This window comes from Mastomys coucha, unplaced genomic scaffold, assembly GCF_008632895.1.
Source record: "Mastomys coucha isolate ucsf_1 unplaced genomic scaffold, UCSF_Mcou_1 pScaffold15, whole genome shotgun sequence".
In the NCBI taxonomy this organism is placed as follows: Eukaryota; Metazoa; Chordata; class Mammalia; order Rodentia; family Muridae; genus Mastomys; species Mastomys coucha.
The window spans coordinates 25289075-25305828 of NW_022196897.1; the positions used below are offsets into that span (position 1 = coordinate 25289075).

General features: G+C 41.3%; 1 protein-coding gene across 6 annotated transcripts in view; it reads left to right on the forward strand.

Moving 5' to 3' along the window:
- Positions 1–16754, forward strand: part of Rabgap1 (RAB GTPase activating protein 1) — a 130506-nt gene that overhangs the window by 102863 nt on the left and 10889 nt on the right. For all 6 annotated transcript variants that reach the window (XM_031370054.1, XM_031370056.1, XM_031370055.1 and 3 more), the window contains 4 exons: positions 1043–1084; positions 1323–1451; positions 14923–15015; positions 15399–15509. In XM_031370054.1, the coding sequence (XP_031225914.1) occupies positions 1043–1084; positions 1323–1451; positions 14923–15015; positions 15399–15509 (375 nt within the window). The remainder of the gene's footprint in view (positions 1–1042; positions 1085–1322; positions 1452–14922; positions 15016–15398; positions 15510–16754) is intronic.

A 16754-nucleotide genomic window follows, 5' to 3' on the forward strand; every position in this document is an offset into this window, starting at 1 on the left:
CTAGGTAGGAGTTTGCTGAAGTAGAGCATTGTCACTAAAAGGAACAAGGCAGTGTGAAAAATGCCCTTAGCCCTGATATAGTGTGAGATTTGACAGATATGTATGTGTAAAAAAAAAGAAAAAAAACCAACTAATTATAAATAATGTGCTCATGGCAGAAACTTTAGAAAATGTGATTAAAAACTATTGAAAATAATTTAACCTCACTGTCTCTACAGTTTACTTATAAATTTTTAGTGTATATTCTTTCACCATTTTTTGCTTTAGAGAGCTGGACCTAAAGGAACACTTCAAAAGAAAATGCATTTTTGCATATATATTTTTTTTAAATGAAATATTACTTTTCTACTGTGATATTATGATGTATCACAGTTCTGTTTTTATATTTTAAAACAAATCTTTAATCTCGTCACTTAGAAAGCAGAGACAAGTAGATCTCTGAGTTCAAGAACAGCCTGGTCTACAGAGAGAGTTCTAAGACAGCCAGGGCTACACAGAGAAACCCTGTCTCAAAAAAAAAAGAGAAAGGAAGAAAGAAAGAAAGAAAGAAAGAAAGAAAGAAAGAAAGAAAGAAAGAAAGAAAGAAAGAAAGAAAGAAAGAAAGAAAGGAAGGAAGGAAAAGAAAAGAGAAAAGGAAAAAGAAAGAAAAACATATTGGTTATAATAACCAAGGCCCAGACACTGTTAGAGTTTAGTTTGAAGACAGTTGTTAGCATCTTCTCCCACCTGTTCTTTAGCCCACAATTCCCATTTTGTTCAGATAAGGAAGACAGATTAGAGACTTCAAGGGAAATTCATTTTTGGGGTACCCATGATTGCCATATTTGTAGGTTACTATTTAATGACTGTATTTGTGTTCAGTGTCATAGACTATTTTGGAAAAGCATTCATTCTTCTTAAGTGTGAAGATAGGGCTAGTAAAGGTCTTCTCTGAGGAAAACTGGACACTGGGTCTCCTTTGAGTACCTTTCCGTGATGACCCTGAAGTGAACAGAACAGAGCAGGTACAGAGAATAAAACTGTCTTGTCTCTTCTCTTTCAGGGAATAAGTGTCATCTTTAATGTCGCCCTTGGATTACTAAAGGTACATGTCTGTGGTGCGCTGAGGTGTCTGCTGTCTTGCCCTGTGCTGTTGGATATTTAGTTTTCATCTCATGCTAAGAGGTCGTTGTGCTCCTGTAGTCTGCCATTTTCACTGATGGAATGTGTGCAAGTTACTCTACAAAAACTAAGAAATATTGCTGAGATTGTGAAATGTTTCTTATGTATCTTCATAGCAGACCTTTCTCCAGACATGTAGATATTTTTCTTATTTCTTCAAGACTTCCAAGGATGACTTGCTGCTGACAGACTTTGAGGGTGCCTTGAAGTTCTTCAGGGTTCAGCTCCCTAAAAGATACCGCTCAGAAGAAAATGCAAAGAGGCTCATGGAGCTTGCCTGCAACACAAAGGTAAAGCAATGTTGCACTAACTTAATCTCCCATTTTAGTTGATGCCTCAGATTTTCTGTTAAAATTGTTAATGCTTAAAATATAAAATTAATAGTTCACATCGAGTGCCCTTTTCTAAATGGTTGCTGTCAGAGTATTTTTGAAACTATTGGGGGCTCTTTGTTGTGTTGTTTTGGTGGGAGTAGCATTGTTGCTATTTTTATTTTTACTGCACAATCCTGGGGTTAGAATTCAAGTGTACTACTTTCCAAATTCATGTGTATTTCATATATAGCTCATATATACAGCCTGAAGATAATTACAGAATGTTGTTGTATAAAACTTGTATTTTGACTGTGGTGTCTCATGGAGTCAGGTGTAATGTCAGGTCAGTAATAAAAAACAAAATCATATTTGCTGAGCTTGATGTTATACACCTGTAGTCTCAGCACTTGGGAAGCTGAAATCATTAGTTTCGGGCCTGCCTGGGCTACATGTGAGCACCAAGCCAACCTGATCCACATAGCAGGACTAACTCACAAAATCAAGATAAACAAAATAGTGACAATGCTGAGAGCACACATTACCTTCCATTATCAGGTCATGGAATTATATCCCATAGTGAGAATGTTGTGTTGTATGCCTTTGTACCTTTCTGTTTTCAAAACACCTTATATACTTTGACTTTTTTATATCTGTGCATTTCCTGTTTATAGGTTCAATCAATTGTGGATTGAAGATATTTGGAGAAAAATACACATGTGCATTTTCTTTCTTCATTGTCAATATTCCCTAAATATTGTATCTAGATATTTATCACTAGTCTAGAGATTGTCTATGTGTGGTAGGATGCACGTAGGTTGTACACAAATACTTCATGACATAATAAAGGGACTGAGTATGCTCTGATTTCAGCATCTAAGGGCTTCTTGGACCCAGCTCTCTGTGGACCCTGAGGGATGATTGTATCTTAACATTTTTGAGTTTTTGAACCTCATTGGCCCTTACCATCTATGCTGTAGAAAGAGTGTTATGTTACTGTCCAGTTTAAAGATAGACTGAAACAGAAACTCTTTATAGACTTTGACCTGGTCAAGGACAGAATTTTGTTTTCTTTCTTTTTTTTTTTTCTCTCTTTTTTTTATTAGATATTTTCTTTATTTATGTTTCAAATATTCTCCCCTTTCCTGGTTTCCTCTCTGGAAAAAAACCCTGTTCCTTCTCTCCTCCCCCTGCTCACCAACCCACCCTCTCCCACTTCCTGGCCCTGGCATTTCCCTACACTGGGGCATAAAGCCTTCACAGGACCAAGGGCCTCTCCTCCCATTGATAACCAACTAGGCCATCCTTTGCTATATATGAGGCTAGATCCATGAGTCCCCACCATGTGCACTCTTCGGTTGATTCTTTAGTCCCTGGGAGCTCTGAGGGTTCATATTGTTGTTTGTCCTAAGGGGCTGCAAACCCTTCAGCTCCTTGGGTCCTTTCTCTGGCTCCTTCACTGGGGACCCTGTGCTCAGTCCAATGGATGGCTGTGAGCCTCTAGTTCTGTATTAGTCGGGTACTGTCAGAGCCTCTCAGGAGACAGCTATATCAGGCTCCAGTCATCCAGCACTTGCTGGCATCCACAATAGTGTCAGGGTTTGGTGATTGTATATGGGAATTTCATTTTCTTGATTTCCACTGAACTGCCTTCACCCTTTGACATTTATTGTGTTCAGAAATTCTCTAAAAAGAAGTAAAATATGGAGAAGCCTCATAATCTTATAACTTCACATGGCTTTACAATTTTTACAGGTTTTTCATGGTCAAAAAATAAATGGTCCCAATATACTAATGTTCTCATAAGCTTGTATTTTCAAAGAGCAGATGTTGTAATTTAAGAGGCTTTAATAGGAATTTCAAGGTAGAGAGGGTCAGAACAAAGATTATATATATTTAGGCTCATATAAAATATAGTGCAGAGTTTGATGTCACCCTTTGTGCTGAGTGTCTATAGATCAGACACTAGACTAGAGGAAGCAGCTAGGGTTTGGAATGGCCTTCTGGTCTGTTAAAGGGATAACAAAATAATTCCTATAAGCATAAGAAAAGTAACCCTCTCTGAGATTGTTCACAGCGTGCCAGATACTCTGGCTAAGTGTTTCTGTGTGGGGGTTAATCACAATAGTATGTACATTGATTAATATACTGCCTAACAATTACTAAGTGTTCAAGAAATGATGGCTACTGCTAGAATTTGCTTATCTCTGTTTCTTCAAGGAGATAAAAAATACTGTATAGTCAGGTATGAATGGCAAACACTCAAGCAAGCTCTGACACGAAGAATATGCATGCTCCTCACCATGGTTCAGTATATGAGAAGGCCACATCCATTCTGCTCACTCTGTCCCTGTCTTGATGCTCCTAGGGTCCTAGGACAAGAACAGTGCTTCCACTTTTGATTCCTCTTATTCACAGCTTGTATTTTTACACTCCCCAGCCTGTCACTAAAGTACACACTGACTCTTGACTACCTTACCACCATTTCCTTTCTATAAGACCCTCTATCTGTGGTTTCCCTTTTTCCTTTACTGAAAACTCGGACTCAGACTTAGGTTTCTGCCAAGACGCCCAAGGTCTCCCACAGTTCCTGTACAAGGCCTTGATGGCCTCTCTTACTTCTTTTTAAAATCTTACTCTTCCTCAGACCCCCTGGCTTGTGTTCTCAGACATACACTAAGCATGTTCACCCCTCCATGCTTTACACCAGCTAATTTTTCTCCTAGTGTTAGCAGTGTGCATGGTTCTACCACTGCTTCATCCAGTCAGACATCAGAGGTATCTTCTAGTCACATGACCTCATTAAAAGATCAAGTCGACAGCAGAAGGGAAGACTAGTTCATGCTGAATCCTTAAATTTTTTTTTTTTGGTTTTTTGAGGCAGGGTTTCTCTGTGTAGCCCTGGCTGTCCTGGAACTCACTCTGTAATCCAGGCTGGCCTTGAACTCAGAAATCCGCCTGCCTCTGCCCCCCAAGTCTGGGATTAAAGGTGTGCGCCACCACTGCCTGGCCTGAGTCCTTAATATTAAGAGTAGTATCTAACATATAAATACTGCTTGGCTGGCTGGCTGGCTGGCAGGTTGAATATGCTGTTGATTTTCAACTTATTGTTTTACAATGATTTTAACAAGTCTTTTTTTTTTCTCTTTTTTTTTATTAGATATTTTCTTTATTTACATGTAAATTTCTCCATTCCCAGTTTCCCCTCCAAAAAACAAAGAAACAAACAAAAACAAACCCCTGTTGCCTCCCCCCTCCCCATGCCTGCCACCCCATCCTCTCCCACTTTCTGGCCCTGGCATTCCCCTACACCGGGGCACAGAACTTTCACAGGGCCGAGCTCTTCTCCTCCTATTTAACAAGTCTTAAAGAGGTTCCAGCTGCCATTAGTTGAAAATATATTAGTAGAGTGATATTTTATTTCCATAGTTCAGATACAAGTTGACCTATGTCTTTGTCCTTGCCTATCCTTTTCAGTGAAGTAAGCTAACACCCTGCCTTTGGAATAGTTGTATACAATGTCTGTTTCATTTTGGACATGAAATTTCTTCCAGACCTGAAGAATTTTGCATGTTTGTGATATATTTTGGATGGGTCCAAAATATATTCTAGGTGAGGCTAATTTTTCTTGAAGTCCATTCAGCATAGGAAGCCTGTAGCTTCACCAGGCTGAAGGACATAAGACTTTTCTGCTAAAAGATGGAGTAAAGAATGCACAGAGGTAATTCAGTCTTGCTACTGTACTAAACACCAACACATACTGAGGAAAACAGAGAGAGTGGTAGAATTAAGCTATTGGCATAGTGGAACTATGTGATATGGATTTACTGGCAAATGCCTCCTGAGCCCTGTGTCCTGTGCACTACCTGTGGGAGGAGGCCTGAGGCAGCACAAAAAATAGACACAATGCTCTCTGGTGTTTGACTCCTCTACCGTTCTTTGGTATCCTGTTATTTTTAAATGTTTAAAATTGTGCTTCGTTCATTGGGTTGTACCTCCTGATTGATACCAGCATTGCCTTATATGCCTGCAAACTAATACTTGTATGTTATTGTGTTTTGGTTCTGTAATAATGCTGTGACTTTTAGTTAGTTTACAAGTGTCTTACTCTTCACAGTTTAGTGTCGGGTAGGGAGGACACAGCAGGCATAGATCTGAGACAGGTGTACTGTTGGGACAGTGACAGGAGGCCTCTGACCTTGCACTCTCTTTTAAGCCTCCTATTCTTCCTGCAAAACAGGAATAAGTTTGATATGGCAGCATCTGAAATGGCCACAAGATGGCTGTGTTGCTTAGAAAGCACCATATTCTCTAGGCCCCAAGAGCCTTAATTTTCTCTACATTTATTCTGTGCCCATTCATTTGGTTTCTTGGGACTTTTACTCCCCCTCCCACCCCATCTACCCGTCATCCCCTAGTCTTTAGATGAGCTATGGGATTGAAGAGTTTTGCCTCTTGAGGAGGCCTCATATTCTTAATGTAAAGCTCAGGTCATATCAAGGCTCACCAACTAGTCCACCAGTGGATTCAGTTTGTTTATGATTCAGTAAACAGGAAACTGTCCCCCCTGCTATACAGTTTCTTAATACCATTTGAGTATATCCTCCTCATAAGTTTCCTAAAAGCTCCATGACACTTTCATACTTGTGTGTCATGCATAATTTTTAAGAGTAAGGAAAGTGAAAAAAGTTTCTAGCCCTTTTAAGTTTTCAAGAAATATGAAAGGGTTGGGCATCAGAATTGGGAGGCTAGAGGCAGGAGCATCCCTAGTTTCTGACTAGTCTTGGATAAGCTACATAGGTGTTGTTTGCTGTGGAGGAAGAGGAGGAGTAGGGTTCCAACAGCGTGAGGTATAAGACTAGTTTAAATAAAAAGCGTGAGGTAGCTCAGTGAGTCCCCAAGGTCAAGTATGGACACTCTGCTCCTTTACAACAATCCTGCTGTGGCAGTGTGAACCATATATCTGTGGAAGTTGACATTTCAGGCATGAAATGAGTCTGCAGGACTAAAGGCCTATAAGAAAAGAAAACAGTGATGATCAGTATCTCCATACCAATGCAATCTTAACCATTTGCTGTTGGAAAAAAAACCCTTCGGCATGCAGGAGTTAGTTACTCATGAGCTGAAAGCAATATTGGCTGTGCTTTATTCTCTACCCAGATCATTTGTGTAGTTAACTAGTAGTAGAATTTTAAGTATTAGGTGTGTAGTACCCACAAAGCCTCCCCTCCCCCATTATTTGGTCTCAGACTCTTAAATATAATGCTTCACATAGTGAATGAGTGTTCATGGTGAGCTGTAGGGTCTGTTTAGTGATGCCTAGACCAAGGGTGTAAGTAAGTGATGGAGTTGATTAGAACTCAGATCTGGGTTCTAAAAAGGACTAACCTCTGTCTGGGTGGAAACTTTCTCTCTGAACAAAGTACCAAAGTCACACTACCCTCTAAAGCTAGGTAAGACTAGTGTTTTGTTCATTAATTCATACATTTTAGAACTAGATTTCTAGGAGGAAATATGTGTATTTCTAGTGCCTCTTTTCTCCACAGAGAGCCCTCCAATGCTGCTGGCTAGTGCACAGGCAGCAATGCACTTGCCTCCTCGTTAACAAAGCAATGTTCCTTTCACTATCTGTTCTTGGGGCCTTGGCTACTAATTTTTTCTTGTACTATAGAAAAACTTTCAGGTCAGATTCAAAAGCATGATTCTGTGTCATGACAAAAATCTTTAAAGGAATCTGAGTATGAACTATTTGAACAAATAAAAAGTTAAAAGCTTTAATATAAAGGTTAGTTACATCAGATATTCTAGACTGCCAGCCTTGGGCCTCTATCTGCTTGTGTGATGCAGAGTAGATTAGACAGCAGTATTGTAGATAGATGATACCTTAAGCAGCTGTTGCTCATGGCTCTGTGGCCTACCTAGCCTATGTCCATCAAGTGAGGTGTTAGAGCATTCCTGATGTTAGTTCAGGTCAGCACAGTTATAGATGTTCTGAGGGATGAAGACCGTGTTCAGTAACAATCGTGTTACAGAGATGGCAGGAAACAAGAATCACCCAGACATTTCTTGTGGTGTTGCTGGTAAACACTGGCTATTTATACTTGTCAAGTATAAATACTGACATTTTACTATCATTTTACTGATAGTAAAATGAGGTGATAACCCTATCCGTCTCCAAAAATTGTTTTGAGGCATAAAGTAGTAGGAATAGCGGCATCTCACTGTCTAGAGAATCCTTGGTAAGTCAAAAGATAACACTACCCTAAGCATTCTGTCACTGGAAGGTGGACCATTGTCCAATTTCTTGAGTTGTCTTCATCAACCCTGCCCTGCATCTGGATCCCTTCTGCACCAGACCTCTTGTTTGTTCCCTACAACCCACCCGATCACCCAGAAACTAGGCTTCAATCTGGCCAGGTAGCTTTAACAATCAAGCTCCTACCTTTACCAATCCCTTTGTAAAACTTTCTTGAAGGCGTTCTGAAAACATGCTCCTTTTCCAGAGACCAGGATACCTCATATGTCTCTGTGTAAATGTACTTATTTATGTAGTTAGATGTATGCAGTGCCTATGCAGAGGACTGCTCTGTTTCCTAATTCAGATAGTGTGTTAGAGTTTTACTGCTGTGAACAGACACCATGACCAATGCAAGTCTTATAAAGAACAACATTTAATTGGGGCTGGCTTGCAGGTTCAGAGGTTCAGTCCATTATCATCTAGTCATTACCATCTAGGCAGGCACGGTACTGGCAGAGCTGAGAGTTCTGCATCTTTATCTGAAGGCTGCTATTGGAAGATTGGCTCCCAGGCAGCTAGGACACAGGTATTAAAGCCCACACCCACAAGGCGATACCTCCCAACAGTGCCTCTACCTGGGCCAAGCATATTCAACCCCTTACAGATAGGTTGCAGATAATAACTGTAACAGCAAGGAATAATTACAGTTTATTGAAAAAAATTCCCCATGTGCTACAGAGCCTTCTGAGCACTGAACATGATAGTTTTCTGTCAGGATATCCTCTTAACACTCAGAAGCACTGTTAGTATTTCACAGATAAGCAAGTCATCAGTCACGCCAAGACTGGAGCTGTGGTGTGTTACTCACTAAGCCCTATGCTGAGGAACCTCTCAGTAGTACTATTTCTCAGAGCCAAGTGCTGACATGAACTTGCTCCTCTTAAGTTACAACCCACACTTAGTCCAGAAGTTTGGTTTATTTTTCTTGAAAGAAACTTTAAGCAGAGCAAGGGCTCAAGTTCCATTTCAGTCTTTTGTTTGTTTGTTTGTTTGTTTTGTTTTTGTTTTTCAAGACAGGGTTTCTCTGTGTAGCCCTGGTTGTCCTGGAACTTACTCTGTAGACCAGGCTACCTCCAACTCAGAAATCCTCCTGCCTCTGTCTCCCAAGTGCTAGGATTAAAGGCATGTGCCACCACTGCCTGGCTTTCCATTTCAGTCTTGCTGAGGGTAACAGTACCTCGTTATGTGACGCTATAATTTTCAAAGCCTTCTGATAGTAGTTAGCTACCAGAGCTTTCTGAGCTCTGGAGCAGAATGCATAACCTATCCTCTCTCCTGAGTTTAAGTACAAGAAAAAGTGAGTATGTATATTTGAGTAGAGACTATGTCTCTGTTGGTTAAGTATTTTCATGCTTACTCTGTGACAGAATTTTGTAAAGAATAGTATTCTGTCTTGGCAGAATTTATGTATCTAATGCTTTAGAAAAACATGGATGATGGCAGACTATGAAAGAAGACCTGATCCTGTTCAAGTATTAACTAGGCACTAGTGGTATGGTGGCAAACAAAACAGACACAACACAACACAGTAAGGATGTAGCACCTAAGAAGCTGTGGACTTGGTAGGGTCCATGAAGGCGTTGAGTTGATGCTTTAAGGGCATAGAGAAGAGCTGGCCTGGTATGTGTGAACCTCCATCACAATCACTGTTCTTGCTTCAAGGGCTTCTGCCCTTCAGTTAGCAGGGGAGCCAACTCTCTTTCCTGGGAGCTGGGCTGTGAGGACAACCTGAACTAGCTGGTTCTGGTATGCAGACATTCAAGCTCCTAAAGTTAGCATCTGTAAGAGCTGGAAGGCAGCACATGTGTCACTGATGGAGGAAGTCACAGTGAGGCAAGAGTTTGTGGGAGAGACGACAACTGAGGCTGAAGGATGGGAAGAGACTGAGCTGGTAGAGAGATTGGAATTTTAGACCTGGAAACGAGGGGAGGTGAGAGAGGTTTTGTGTGCATCTAGTTCTAGACGGGACACCTTGGTGATAGACTGAGTAGATCACATCATCATTAGACAAGAAACAACTATCTAGCAATGTTCCTTCCTCACTTCGATTCCACACCACAGCTCCAGTCTTGGCATGGCTTCTTTTTGTTGTTGTTGTTTTGGTTTGGTTTGGTTTGGTTTTTTGAGACAGGTTTTCTCTGTGTAGCCCTGGCTGTCCTGGAACTCACTCTGTAGACCAGGCTGGCCTCAAACTCAGAAATCCGCCTGCCTCTGCCTCCCGAGTGCTGGGATTAAAGGCATGTGCTACTACTGCCCAGCCCAAAATAATTCTTATAGTACTTTTTAATTATAAAAATAAATAATAAAGGTGAAAATACTGAAGAGCAAAAACCTGTGTGCATGAGGTGGACCCATCATTCACCACACTCACCAGACACCAAGGATGCTAAGGCAGGCCAGCTTCAATCAAAGATAATAAAATATAGGAATTATTTTGAAATTAGCCTTTCAATGTATATTATTATGGAGAAAGTATTAATCCTTTCTTGACCTTGAATGAAAATGAAACACTGAAGTATCCTGAAGGTCTGTGAAGGTATACAGGAGATGATGTCTGCTCTTCTTTTAGAAGGTGCTCAAGAGAGACTTGTCTTTACTGCCTGCCCTCACTTCTCTTTTGCCCAGACTGCAAACAAGACTGGGTAGAAGAGTATGCTGCCCAAAAGCCTCAATTACTTTGTTTCATCTTTATCTAATAGGATTGGTACATAAATTCACTGATCACACAGATGTTTATGTATGTATGGTTTCTGGTTTGTGTGTATGTTTGTTTGTTGAGGCGAGTCATTTAGGAGAACCATAAAAGTTTCCTCCCGAGTTCGCTAATACAGGGATATGTGGAGAGATATCCCTCTCTAGCTTGTGGACTCCTATGTTTAACAGGCATCTTTCTGGAGACTGTAGCCAGAGCTAAAGGTTGTTCCCTTGCCAGTGGCTATAGCAATGCCAGGATTCCAGAAACAAAAAACCCTCCAGTTCAGACACATCTGCTTACAGCCCATACAGAAGACCAGTGCCAGTGAGAAAGGATCCACCAGGATGCTTGAGCTAGATCAAAGGATGACCAGAAAGATACACAGGCACTGCCACTAGCAGGCTACAGACATACATCGAGCTTACCCATTGTGCTTAGATTCTTTATCTGTACTTACCTGGACCTGTGGGCCAGAAGTTGATTGGAAAAATAAATAATTTAATGTTGATAATTGATGATTTGAACAAATAAGCACTAGGTTTATAGTCATTTTCTAAACTGAACATGTCTGATTTATCATGCTATTATAACTCATAGTTTTTTAATTTAGTTTTTGAAACAGAGAATGAGTTAGCTGTTTAAAAGGAGTTGAACAAAGGAGAGCTGCATCCTGAAGGGTTTTCTCTTTAAAAAAATTACATTCCAAATGTTGCCCCCCTTTCAGGTCCCCCCACCCAGAATTTTTCACCCTTTGCCTCTGAGAGGATGCTCCCTCACCCACCTACCTCCCCCGCTTTTCTCCCAACACCCCTCCCCCAGCATCTCCCTTCCCTTTGGCTCTACAGGTACGGGGCATTCTCTCTCGGTGAGGCAAGACAAGGCAGTTCTGGGGGGCACAGACCAGTCAATGTATGCACTTTGTGTTAGTGGCTTAATCTGTGGGAGTTCCCAGGGGTCTGGGTTTCTTGAAACTGTTTGTCTTCCTAGGGGGTTGTCATTTCCTTCAGTTCCTTCAATCCTTCTCCTAACTCTTCCATAGGGGAAGGTTCACTCATAATTGTGGTTAGGATTGCTGCCAGAGAAGCATGCCAGTACAGAGAGACTCCTGATAGGCTTGAGAAGAAAGCCAAAAGGGAAAGAATGAAGATTCCCCAAGAGGAAGAGAAATGGTTGGTCCTGGTGGAGCATGAAAATCTAGAGGAGTGGGATCACTGAGAGAGTGGAAAAGAAGCACAGTGGCTTCAGGAAAGTGGAAGGTTCCACCTTGGGGCTTACAAGAAGAGGCGGCTTGAGAACAGATGGTGGCATAGTGAAATCTGTTTCTAAGGGCAGAGAAAACTGTGCCTGTTGGAGGCAGAACAGAAGAGGATAGTACAATGGAAAGAGGCCTAGGGAGTATTAGAAGTTTGGTGGACTTGGGCTTTGAATGGAATCCAGTGGCCAGGCCTTCAGGCGCCAATTTTACACTTAGCACTTTTCTTCCTCCTACTCTCCTTCCTCTTTCTTCCTTTTCTTTCTCTTCTTCTTTTCTTTTTTCCTTCTTTTTCCCTTTTTCTTCCTTCTCTTGTTTTGTTTTCAAGACAGGGTTCTCCTGGCTGGCCTCTGAGGTCCACTGCTTCTGCCTCCAAAGAGCTAGAACCAAAGGTGTGTGCCACTACCAACTGGCACTACAATCTTTTTGACAACTTTACTCATAAAACAGAACCTCTTGATCGTTTAGATGATGATTAGGGCTGGGATGCATCTTGTATTTAGCAACACTGCTGATATGTCCCACAGAAAATGGTGCCATTATTGCTGCTGCTGCTGCTGCTGCTGCTGCTGCTGCTACTACTACTACTACTACTACTACTACTACTACTAGAAGATGACAACTAATACCACTAAGGGCAAATAGAGCCCCAAATTCATGTGAACAAGGTGTTATGTAGAATACTGTTATGGTGACAGTTTTGGAATTTTGGTTTCTTTAAAAACAGAAATATAAGAATTTGTTTTTGTTTTAATCTCAGGTGTGGGATAAGGGGCTGCTTCATATTGACCATAGCAGTTGACTATAATTTGTCTCATGCTCTAGCAAGGGTGTTATTTTGCCAGCTGCAGATAGTTTCTGCAATTGTATGACATTTGAGGTTCTGGGGACTTTTTTAGAGGGCATATAAAAGCTAGGGCCCCAAGAGGCACCATGGGTTGTTGGTTGTTGTTGGTCATGGTTTGTTAAATAGTTGTGGGCAAAGAAGAACAAGAAATTTCTGGGCAGTGGTGGTGCACGCCCTTAATCCCAGCACTTGGGAGGCAGAGGCAGGCGGATTTCTGAGTTCGAGGCCAGCCTGGTCTACAGAGTGAGTTCCAGGACAGCCAGGGCTATACAGAGAAACCCTGTATCGAAAAACAAAAAAAAAACCAAATGAACAAAAAAAAAGAAACAATAATTCCTGATGGCAAAGATGAAAGTTGCCCCAAGGAACTTAAGACCCCTAATAAGCAGGAAGTAGTCTGACAATACTGTCACCCCATCTAACCTCTGACGTCACTCAAGAGATCTCTTTCCTTTCCTCTCTATCCTTTTCTCTCTCCTGTCTAGTGCTAGGGAGTTGAAAACGTGGGAAAATGGTAGAAGACAAAAGAATCTACAAAGTAGTAGAAGACAAGTGGCACCTAATGTGGCAAAATGGGAAATTTGATTTCAAATGCCATAGAGGAAATTGCAGGGGATGAAAGTGGACACCAGCAAAAAATTTGTTGTGACTATTACTGCTGGGTATCCCCCCACCCCCGATCCCAGGCGGGGGATTTTTTTGGTTTGTTTGTTTGTTTTTCTTCTTTCTGTAGTCTCTTTCAAAGAAGGTTGGGAGATTGTCTGTGCAACTGGAAAACTTGCAGGTAAAAATGGAGGACCTGAGAAACAAACAAACAAAAAGGTCGAAATGGAGTGACAAAAGGATTCACTCAGCTCTCGTTTCTGAAAGGGTTGCAGAATTGGTTGTGCAACTGAAAATATTGTGGTTAGAAATGGAAGCTCTGGGGAGGCGAGGAGCACTGGAAAAGGGAGTGTGAAAAGGCTCAGTCCTGGTGACTGAGGAAGAGAATGAGTTTCTTGCAGAGGAAAAAGGGAAAGAAACTGGGCTGGAGGGCAGTTGGGTCAGAGAAAAGCTGAAAAGGTGGGAGGACAATCTGATAAAACAGTCTGTTTTGAGAGAACAGGTTAATCTTGAACCAACCATACCAACACAGTGGGAAAAGGAGTGACCCAGAATTATGAAATCACTATCAACTTTCCCAGTAGCCATATAGCATATGCCTGCTCTGGTGTGGAACAAGGTCATGACAAGATAGGATGGCTTCCTATAGAAATTAAGGTGGTTTAAAGAGGCTCTGGTCTTATATGGGATGCATTCACCTTAAGTGAAACAAATTCTAAATAACTGGGCTACTCAAAATAGTATTATTCCCCAATACTAGAAGGGATTGGTGACAGCTGTACTAGAGGCCAGTCTACATATTGCAATGGTTAACATGCTAGAGGGAAGAAGTTGTGAATATTGAACAGTGAAATCAAGTGAGGGGAATGAATATAGTAAAGGATCAGTTGCTGGGTGAAGGGAAATACACAAAAATAGATTCAATTTGATGGCCCTACTATAGAACAATGTCACTTAGTGGCTTTAAGTGCTTGGGACAGGGCTGGAGAGATGGCTCAGCGGGAAAGAGCACCGACTGCTCTTCCAAAGGTCCTGAGTTCAAGTTCCAGCAACCACATAGTGACTCACAACCACCCATAATGAGATCTGATGCCCTCTTCTGGTGTGTCTGAAGACAGCTACAGTGTACTTATGTATGATAATAAATCTTTTTCTTAAAATTTTTTTTTAAAAAAAAGAGCTTGGGACAAAGTTGAGGAGCCCAGTAAGAATATACCTTGTTTACAAAGATTTTACAAGCTCTGGAGAAGCCCTCACTGATTTTTTTTTTTTTTTAACTAAGATTAGTCTCAGCTGTGAACAAAGCTGTATCAGCCCCTGACTCAAAGCAGGTGCTGATGGACACTTGGCATATGAAAGTGGAAACACCAAATGTAAATTGGTATTAGACCATTAAAGGTGCAAGCAGTGCCTCTGGATAAGTGGATAAGAAGGGATGCAGGCAGTATTCTAACGGTAACATCACCACCTTTCTGACCCCTCCCTGACTTTATTCAGGGATCTCTTTCCTTTCCTCGATATCCTTTTCTCTCCTATCTAGTGTTAGAGGGTTGAAAGGGTAGAGAAGGGTGGAAGAAAGAAGAACCCACAAAGTAACAGAAGACCAGTTACACAGTAACTATATATTCCTGGCAGCCTTGGGCTTAAGTTTGTCTATGAAGATTTTCATCCAAAGTAGTAGTGGCATGGGTCTGCCCAGATCAGGAAGTACCACCCTGGTCAGTTTCTTCATCTGTGCTGTGACTTCCTCCACAGATAAGCCAAAAGAAGCTGAAGAAGTTTGAAAAAGAGTACCATACCATGAGGGAGCAGCAGGCCCAACAGGAAGACCCCATCGAGCGATTTGAGGTTTGTTTTAATATCATAGACTTGTACCCAGAGCGAGTTTTATTGACTATCTTTAAAAATTCAGTTCTACTATTTCAAGACTGGTTTTCAGATTGAGTTTACAAAAAATACGAGCTGTTTTGCTGCAAACCAGCTGCCCAGGTTGGATGTTCTTTCCTCAGTCAGTCAGAGACAGCTGCTTGACAAAGGTCACTTTAGTAAGTTACACACTTTGAGGAGACAGAAAATTAGAAATTGTTTGTTTAGAAACATGATTGTGTGAGCCATGTCTCTTTATTCCACAGGACTTGGAGACTTACTTTGAAGCTTAACCCTTGAAAAACTCTCATTTCCATTTGATTTGTTACTTATGTCCATAACTGACTTTTTTTCCCTTCCTGCAGCGGGAAAATAGGCGGCTACAAGAAGCTAACATGAGGTTGGAACAGGAAAACGATGACTTAGCTCATGAGCTAGTCACTAGCAAAATTGCATTGCGGAAGGACCTGGATAATGTAAGTGTGACAGATCTGAAGAGAAAGCTCATACTAAGTACATTTGATCCCTCCCTCGAAGTTTAGTATTGACTGCTATAGATTCGATCAGCCCTTCCCTTAGGATTCAGCTCATTTGTCAGCCTTTATTTCAAAGAGACTTCCAGTGTGCCATCCTGTATACATTCACTCACTGTGTTCACAGGCTCTTCCTGTTTTCCCAAACGCTGAGAGGGTGTGCTGGGGTTTGTGGGGAAGAGGGTATCTTTACCACTTCTCACGATACAGGTTAGTAGCAGTTAGCTTCCTGGATTCCACAGGGAAAGGTGCACAGGTTTCTTTCATTTCTCTTCCTGTTGTGAGCCTTCTTGGTAACACTGCTCATGGGGATTCCATTCAGTGCTGAGCAACCTATTAAAGCATTGTTTGTATCCCAGATCTTGACAGAATGACTTTCTGCTTTGTGTACTGCAAGTTTCTGAAACTTAGAGGTAGTAGTCTCATTTCATAGCTTAGGATTGACAAACGTATTCTATGGCAACATAGGGAATGTTTTAAGGTTTTGAGGGCCTGTGGTCTCTGTTACTGCTACTTGATTCTACCAGTGATACAAAAGCAGTTCGCAGATGAATGAATGGCTGTTTTCTAATAAAAATTCACTTGTAAAAATTGGTGGTTGGTTGGATATGGCCCCTGAACTACAGTTTTTGCAAGTCCCTGGATTTAACCTCCAAGTATCCTGAGATGACTTCTTTGTTGGTTGGCCAAGATTCTAGCAATATACTTAGGCGTCTAAGACCTTGCAGGCTTCTCACATTCATATATACGTTACATCCCTAGAAAGAATATTACTTCATAAAGTCCTTGACATCCACCCAAGTATATAAATCATGTGCATATAGTATATTTCCTTGAAAACATGTTTTTATTGATTTCTCAGTGTTGTTAAAACATTAAAGAAGCCGGGCAGTGATTAAAGCCCCCGCCTTTAATCCCAGCACTTGGGAGGCAGAGGTAGGCAGATTTCTGAATTCGAGGCCAGCCTGGTCTACAGAGTGAGTTCCAGGACAGCCATGGCTATACAGAGAAACCCTGCCCTGAAAAAAAAAAAAAAATTAAAATTTTCAGACAGACCCTGTCACCTACTCTGCTTTCCTAGCCAATGAGATCTAGGCAGAAGGAGTAATGGCTATGGCACAGGTATAGTCCGGATTGCATAATTTGTTTGACATGCTGTAGCGCCCCTCCCCCATAAAAAAAAAAAAA